Genomic DNA, 8,354 nt, shown 5'->3' with positions numbered 1-8,354 from the left:
CAGAAACAAACCTATAGAAAAAAGGAATCTTTCTTCAAAACTTCACAAATGAAAAAAAATAATGCCACCAGAATGTGAGCTTCCTAGGGCAGGGATTTTGCTGGTTCTGTGCTCAGCTATGTCCCCACTGTCTAGAACAGGGCCTGCCACAGAATAGGTGCTCAATAAATCCGTGGTGAATGACTATTTTAACAATAGAGTTTGATTGGAAATTTAAGAAATTAGAAGTGCCCCTGAAAGGCAATGGATCAAATGGAGACCAAAAAGCTAGATAAAGTTCTGCATCTCAAATGGACCCTGAAACAAAATGATTAAACCTAATTTTTCTTTTCAGTTTACAACTGGTTATTATTGGTTTAAAACATAACCAAAGACTGCAGTTGAGGAACACCAAGTATTTGGATATATTTTCATATATAAAATGTTGTAATATACTTATCAAATATTGTACCAGTCTACAGACCACAGCTTTCACATCCTTGCTTACGACCCTTACTATCTATTATTTTCTAACAGTCCTTTAGTTGCAAGTTATAGAAAACAAACTCCCACTAACTTAACCAGAACACGGGCGGGGGTGGAGGAGGGAGGTGAAGATCTATTGGAAGGATTCTGGGGTGGCTGGCGGGCTTGAAGAACAACCAGTTTAGGGGACCTTGGGGCTAGAAGGCAGGCCATCAGGACTCGATCTCTTTCTCAATGTCTCATTCATTCTCTCAAATGTTTTCCATAAAGTTGGAATTGAGCTTGCCAGTTTGGCTCAGCTTGGGTGACATTCCCATCTCATGGACCAATCTCTGAGGCCAGGGAGGAAGGTGGGTCATATGAGAATTTGGCAGCTCCCCTTTCGAACATGTAAGCAGGATGGAGAGGGTAAACAGTTCCCCAAAAGAGTGGTGTGGGCATCCTCAGGAGAGAACGTATATTGTTCATAATGAAAATTAAAGCTCTCATTTGAAACCTTCAGAGATAGACCGCCTTCTGCGGGTTGGCCCTACAAGGCTCTCACTTTCAAATTCTGGGTTCACAATAGTGTTACTTAAGGATTCTTGTTGTCCAGGGACTAGTTAAATGAATTATTAAGTTAATCAGCCAACATCTGCATTATTAAAATGAGTTAACAATACTTTCATCTGAATTACAATTAGTATCTTTCTGTAGGAGATCAAAACACTTTTAAGTATTTAGAGATCACAACTTAATAAGGTTAGAATAGCCTGATGAACCAATGAATAAAATTTCCTCCATTTACCAAGATGTCTTATCAAAGGTCTCAGTTGGTGAGGAACTGGATTGGCTTCTAGACTAGTATATTTTACAGTAAAGACCAGCATCTCGACAAATAACTGTAGCCCACAGACCACTGTTTGATATTTGGCTTTACTTTATAAAAATACACAACTTAAATACATATGACACTCTCTATACAAGACATAAACAATTGTTAGATTTAACATTTTCAGTTATTTCAACAGAAAGCAAATACGCAAATTACCTCGTAAGAGCAAAGGGTTTCTTTAGAAACTCTGCATTCATAGGCCAAGGGGAAGAATGCCCCGAGAGCAATCAATGCAGGAAGCTAACCCAAACTGTCCAACCTTCCAAGTTATTTCACCAACAAGGCCTTTATTGCACAGCTTACTATTGCACTGCTTGTTAGACACAATCTAACTTACACCACAAGTTTAAGCTTTTATCTTCTCTAGAAATGTTTAATGGAAAAAACCAATGTACAAACAGAATTAATATGTCTTACAATTGTGCTAAATATCCATCATGAAAAGCCTGAACCTCTCTTCACTTTGCAAAACTTGCAATGGAAGGTGATTAGCTATATGTTGCAGCTAAATTCCTTTTTAAAAACTTTCATGAAAACGTTGGCAGACGCAGAGTGAGCTAGATGGAGTGAGCGGAGAAGCGAGTGACATTCCAGCGCCTCCTGAGATTACCTGTAAGAAGGGCGCTGTCACTGTCAGAGGCACTGTGCATGCGGCTCCAGCCTTTCTAACTCGAGCCTGAAATGCGTCCCTGCCCCTCTAGACTGTGTCATTGCTCTGTGAGGAGCAGCTACTTCAGTACCGACTCAGAGTCTCCAGGGCTGCTCGCTGACTCTGGCTGTTTTTAGGAAATTTAGCTGCCTTATCGATGGCTCATTTAAATAACAATGAATTAGGTACTAGTTTATGGGTATAAAGCAATATTTGCCAGTTGAGAATTCAATGCATGAGAACATACTCAAGTAAGTTTCCTGAGGTAAATGTAAGCCTGCAAGAATAGTGTGCACTCTATAGAATTATAGCAATTTATCTTGGGTAGCAGCACAACACCCCCAAGTCTGGACTTTCACGTGAACAGGCTAACAAAACCAGGGACACATTTGTGTGAAGAAATAAAATGACCAGGCTGAAGTAAAAGAACTACTGACAGCTGAGAATACCAATTCAAAAGGAGGCACAAGAGGAACAGGAACAAGAGGAGGGTGTATTTTAAAGTGCTTAGGTAGGTTGGACGATTAATGGAAATGCCTTGAGGGATTTCTAACAAGTTTAAAAATGTTAACTCTTGGTGACTCAGACATGGAAGAAATGGCTTTTCTTTAATAATAGCTGTTCAACCTTTTTACTCTTTTTTGAAAAACAAGATTCTCTATAAATTTTTCTTAGCTATTGAAATTATTCTGCTGGTTGTTACTCTCACTGATGTATGTTGAAATCCTAACTGGCTGAAGAATTTTAATAAGATTGAACTACAAAGTACATACTTGCACCAAGAATTTAAATTAATGCACAGAGGTCTGTAAAGTTTTGTATGAAGTTAGTACCAAGAAAATTTTTCATTGCAGATCATGCTTCATTATATCTTGATAGTCTACTCCAGGATTATGGAAATCAGAAAAATTCTAGGACCCTGAAGCTTAACTTTCGTCTTTTCTTTCTTTTACATAAATGAAGTAGTACATGGCCATCTTTAACATTACTAATGAAGGTGCTGGGAACTGAGTCCCAAACCTAAGAATCAAAATCAGACTAAATTTCAACAAATCACTCATTGTGTAAGGATACGAATGGAAGTCACTTATTACGTAAGGATATGAATGGAAGCGCTAAAGAACTCTCTTCGCTATAACTGCTCATCTGCAGAAGGTAGCTGGATCAGGTGACCAATCTAGTGTTTAACAACAGGGCCACATGCTCCCTGAGCTCTCTCGTCAATTGGGCTGACACTGCCATGCACGATCCCTCATTCACATGAGGCCTAAATTCTGTTGCAAGAACAGATCTATGTTTAATTACTTCAGGCATGATGAAGGCCTTAAGCAAAATTTAGGTCCAGAAGAGCTTTGGGCTAGAGTTCTGCAGTCCCAGAAGCTAGTTAAAATTAAAAAGCCAGAGGAAAATCCCACAAGAAATCATATCTCAGATCTCAATTCATAAAAAAAAATATTTTCAATATCACCAAGATGCAAATTCATACTAGAAAACAATGCTCTTGTTTCCTGACAAGGAGCTCAAATGCACCCCAAGTGCAGCCACACAGAGTGAAGCTGCTTGGGGAGGGGAAAGATCCAGAACACTGCAGGAGGCTTGAATTAAACAAAAGTGGCTTATCTTCTTAGATGGTAAGGTAAATGCTATTTGGCGATCAATATAGGATAGCTGTTTAAAATTCACAGACAGTAACGTTTTATATACTTTAAAGCCCCAATTAGTGCAGTGTGGTCACAGCTAAAAATATGAGTGACATAATGAGAGTGATGGTGTAATGAGTCATGCAGTGAGACTGGTCCTGTAAGCTCTGGAAGAAAGGCTCCTAACACGGGGCCTTCAACCATCCCTTGGATATCGAGGAGGAGACTATGACAAGAGATTGTATTTCTTTATGGGAAATTAATTTTCATAACCTGTAGTTAAAAATATTACTATTCAGAAATCTGGAGCCCAAGCAAAAATCACAAAGATTCCTTCCACTCAGGCCTTAAGATCTCTCCCCTCACCCCCACCCAAAGGCTCCATACTTGCCTCTGGTCAACCAGGCCCAGGTCAAGGCTTGTAAGAGAGGATGGAGGAGGCAGTGGCTGGAAGCCAGGGATTCAAGAAGAGAGAAATGATGGCAGATGTGGTCTATAAAAAAAATGAGGAGAAGAGAAGAAGAGGGGAAAAAATAGGAAACTAACACTGATGAGGACGAGGAAGAGGAGGCCTGCCTTGTTGAGAAGCCCCGCTGCCTTTCCCACCTTCTCTGTCAAATGATGCAGAAACAAGAAAAGGCATAAGCCTCATATGGGGGCTGTCCTAGGGCATCAAACATGCCCTAGCCAAGCTGGCCGTGCCCTCTGGGGATGCGTGCACAACTAGTGCGACCTGCAAGCACTTCTGTCTTGGGATCTGATTCCCAATTCCTAGGTGAACGATGCTCCCTACAGCTACCAGCACCCACTTCCACGGCTAGGGAAAGGCCTCAGATCCAGGGCAGGACTAGTAGGCACCAGTGTACCCAGAACTTCACTCTTTTAGGACTGGCTTGTCTCTCCCCCTGGTGGTTGGAGAAGGGGAACAGAGTGAATGTCATAAAAGGGCTGCTCAACGTTGTATGGCCTCGGTTCACAAACTTCCAAAGGGCTGCCAAGGGTTCGTTAATTATAGATTGATGGTTAAAATACCACCTAAGGAACTCATTGTAAAAGGAGTAACTTGCTTGTGAGGTCACACCAAACTTTTAGGGGCTTTGATATTGTCTGCTTCCGTTTTTGTTATTTTCTTCTCTGATGATGAATTTAAAAAAAAGGAAAAAGTGAAAGGGTCCTCTTGCCCTCTTTCCTCCCTCCAGAATCCTCATGGACTTTCCTGAGTGAAGTGCCTAAGGGATGCTACAATTACAGAGCTTACAAATGAAGGAGAAAAACAATTCAGATTACTTGGATATACGAAATGAACTACAGTGTGTAAGTGGCGCTTGGTTCTCTTCACTTCATCTCTGTAAAATGTCTGTGAAATGGTAACAGGCACCTGAATTACTGATTTACAAATGATAACACATGAATGAAAGTGCACTAAGATTTTTGTGGAGGAAAAGTCCGTGTTGGCTATTTTACCTCTAGGGAAAGTCTGTTTGTACTTGAGGCCAGCACTTGTCTTGTTTTCTACTTTCTACTTGATGTTTTTCAGGAGGGCTGTCCGGGCATTCACGACTGCTTTGAAGGCATCTTCACTACCGGGCGCTACACATTTGTCAGGGTGAAGCAGCACAGCAAGCTTCCGATATGCTTTATTGACTTCATCCCTGTGAAAAGAAGCAAAGCTCTACGTCAGTAACAGGGTCGGCCCCCACCCTCCACCCAACGCACTTTAGCTGTTGGATATACAAGAGATAAATAATATCTCTTGCAGTAAGCATATCCCAAATAAGTTTACCCTTTCTCAAAGGTGGGACAAAAGGACTAGGAAACAAACAACAAACAAATAATATGTAACATACAAGTAGGAAAAATACAATGCAAAATGGGTATATAAACGCTAAGAAAACGCTAGGTAAAAAATGATCAGATGAAAACAGACAGTACTTGGCACCTAGGAGGTGCTCAGCAAATCTTTGCTGACTGAAGGAATGAGGGCATGAGGCCATCAGGGCAGGCCCCTGGAGTAGGGTTCTGGAAGAAGGTGGGGCTCAGAGCTTAATACAGCAGTGGGGAAACACAGAACAACTGGCAGAGGCTGGGAACGAAGCATGGACTCGGTATTTAGTTCCACAAGGAAACTGCTGGGAAGTAACAAGAAACAAAGTTGGCCAGGGAGCAGGGGTCAATAAGTGAAGGGCCTTGAAGGAGAAACAACAAAAAAGTTGGATCTGATGAACAACGACAACAGCAGGTGTTTCATGACAAAATGGTGCTGGGCAAGTTGTTTCTTGAATTTGGAGACAGGTGGAAGGTTGTTACAATAACCCAGGCATGGGTACAAGAGTTCAGACTAAGGTGTTTGTGGAAGCAAACAAGGGAAGATAAAAGAGATAACATAAAGAAAGAATTGGCAGAAGCAGATGATGAGCTGGATATACGGGTGGAGAAGACATAAGAAAAAGGGCTGAAATGAGTTCCAGGGTCGTGGAGAATCTGAGGCCCACGGAAGATGGTGACATCACTGATCAAGAAAGAGACACTGGAAAGGGATACCTAAGAGTTACAGTGAGCTCCCTGAGACCAAAGAAGAAACAAGAGAGAAATTAATATTATCCAGAGAGGAAATGAGCAGTAACAATGACTGTTTCTCCAAAGACCAGCAGAACTCCAGGAGAGATCTTTAGGCTTCCGAGCTCCTCAATGAGCAGGGACTGGTTGGGGCAGGGGCCTGGAGACCACCTGTCCCTGTAACTCAGGTGTCAGGCCTCTGAGATCCTTCTAAGTACCCAGCCACTCCCCTGGTCACAGTCTGGCTCTGTCGCTACCACATAGTTTTATTTCTCACCTTTCTTTTGTAATTCAGGGTTCCAGTTATCCCATAAGCCTGCATATGGTGCTTTTCCAAATGCCCTAGCTTTTCTCCTATATTTTTTATCAGAAGGATTTCTAGTTAGGCTCTCCAAATTAGGGAGATGGTGTTTGATATCTTGGATGTGATGGAAAGTCTTACGTGACAACTTGAAGAGACTGAGGTCACGGGGCCATGTTAATAGTTCCTCATGTCTTAGGCATATATTCTAAGGCTTTCTCTGCTTTCTGCTCTTAGGAGAGTCCTTCTGAATTTTGTTTTAACCTTGCATGTAGCCTTTCTACACAGCTGATTCTTACACTACCTAACAAGAATCACATTCTAAGAGTCTCTGTTCTTGAGGCAGGTACAGCATCCTCTCTTCCCCATGAGTGAGTCCTGGGTAGGGCCCCTCTAGCCACTCTGCTTCCTGAGGGAACATGCCCACATGGGGTTAGTAGTTAGGTCTGGTCCTCTGCACTTGGAGTGCCTTTCAAGAATTCTGGGTAGCAAGAGAGACTTTCAAGGAAAATTTTTGGAGAAATAAGACTGAGTCAGGTGTGTAACAAATATATTAATTCTACTGAAGATGAAGATTTTCTTAAAGTTCAATAGAAAAATTCTCAGGGCTGGCCCGGAGGCGGAAGCGGTTAAGTGCGCGTGCTCTGCTGCGGCAGCCCGGGGTTTGCCGGTTCGGATCCCAGGCGCGCACCGACGCACTGCTTGTCAAGCCACGCTGTGGCAGCGTCCCATATAAAGTGGAGAAAGATGGGCACGGATGTTAGCTCAGGGCCAAGCTTCCTCAGAAAAAAAGAGGAGGATTGGCATCAGATGTTAGCTCAGGGCTGATCCTCCGCACACACACAAAAAAAAGAATAGTAAAATTCTCTATAATTTAAAAAAATGTTTTTAGGTTTTGCCCAAATGTGCTCAATGCCATACAAAATTAGTTTGATAGACCCAGAGAAACAAAGGTAAGAAAAGTACATGTTTATATTGCTTAAGGATATGGAACTTATGGAGGTCTTGTAAATTTTGGTAGATTCCAATTAACCTCAGTGAATAAATAAGGAATCAGAAGTTTCTTTATTCTTAATAAATATTGTTCTAAGTTAGTTAATAGGTAAAGTAATAGTTTATCAGTTTTAGAGCCAATATCCCTTGGAGATGAAATGGAAAAATTTAGAATGAGACTATGGAAGTCTAAAAGGACATTTAAAAGACACCAATTAACTTTGTGCTGTATACATGAGGTCATCTGAATTCCTTCACGTGTTTAAAGCATCCTCAGTAACACCCGGCAAGTCAAGGGTGACTAATAACTGTCATCCTCTTCCCCTCCCCTCTTTCCTTCTGCACTTGAAGATATATGCCATGAGACCAAAATGGAGAGGAGACACTTAATGCTGTTGATGCTGATAAGTCAATTTCAAGACACATTTTTTTCTTTTGTGGGAATCAAGGTAAGAAAGTAGAAAGGGAGAAGCATGTGGAGGAAAGCTATGGTGCAAAATGCAAAGGTCTGAGAACCTTATAAATTATAATATGCACAGTAACAGTAGTAGTGTATCATTAAAAGTTATATAACCACTGAAAGTTAGTAAGAGGCTAGATCCCAAGAGTGCTCATCACAAGGAAAAAAAACATTTTCTTTTTCTTTTCTATCTATATGAGATTATGGATGTTATCTAAACTTATTGTGGTAATTGTTTCACAATATATGTAAGTCAAATCATTATGCTGTATGCCTTAAACTTATACAGTGCTGTATGTCAATTACATTTCAATAAAAATAGGAAAAAAGTGATATAACCATACTGAATAATGATTTACTCTTGCACAAGCAACAAAGAGTAGTGATGGTATTTCTTTTTCTCCTGAGTAATTCTT

The 8,354-nt window shown here is 41.0% G+C and overlaps 1 protein-coding gene across 2 annotated transcripts in view; it reads right to left on the bottom strand.

Annotated features, from left to right (window-relative positions):
- Nucleotides 1-1,366: 1,366 nt before the first annotated feature.
- Nucleotides 1,367-8,354, bottom strand: part of DNAJC27 (DnaJ heat shock protein family (Hsp40) member C27) — a 32,337-nt gene continuing 25,349 nt past the window's right edge. The window contains exon 7 of one of the 2 annotated variants that reach the window (XM_058551669.1): nt 1,367-5,280. In XM_058551669.1, coding sequence (XP_058407652.1) covers nt 5,148-5,280 — 133 coding nt within the window. In that variant the 3' untranslated portion in view covers nt 1,367-5,147. The remainder of the gene's footprint in view (nt 5,281-8,354) is intronic. The other variant, XM_058551670.1, reaches the window with a different exon arrangement.

The sequence above is a fragment of the Diceros bicornis genome, chromosome 12 (assembly GCF_020826845.1).
Source record: "Diceros bicornis minor isolate mBicDic1 chromosome 12, mDicBic1.mat.cur, whole genome shotgun sequence".
Classification (NCBI taxonomy): Eukaryota; Metazoa; Chordata; class Mammalia; order Perissodactyla; family Rhinocerotidae; genus Diceros; species Diceros bicornis.
This window is presented reverse-complemented; position numbering and strand designations above follow the sequence as displayed.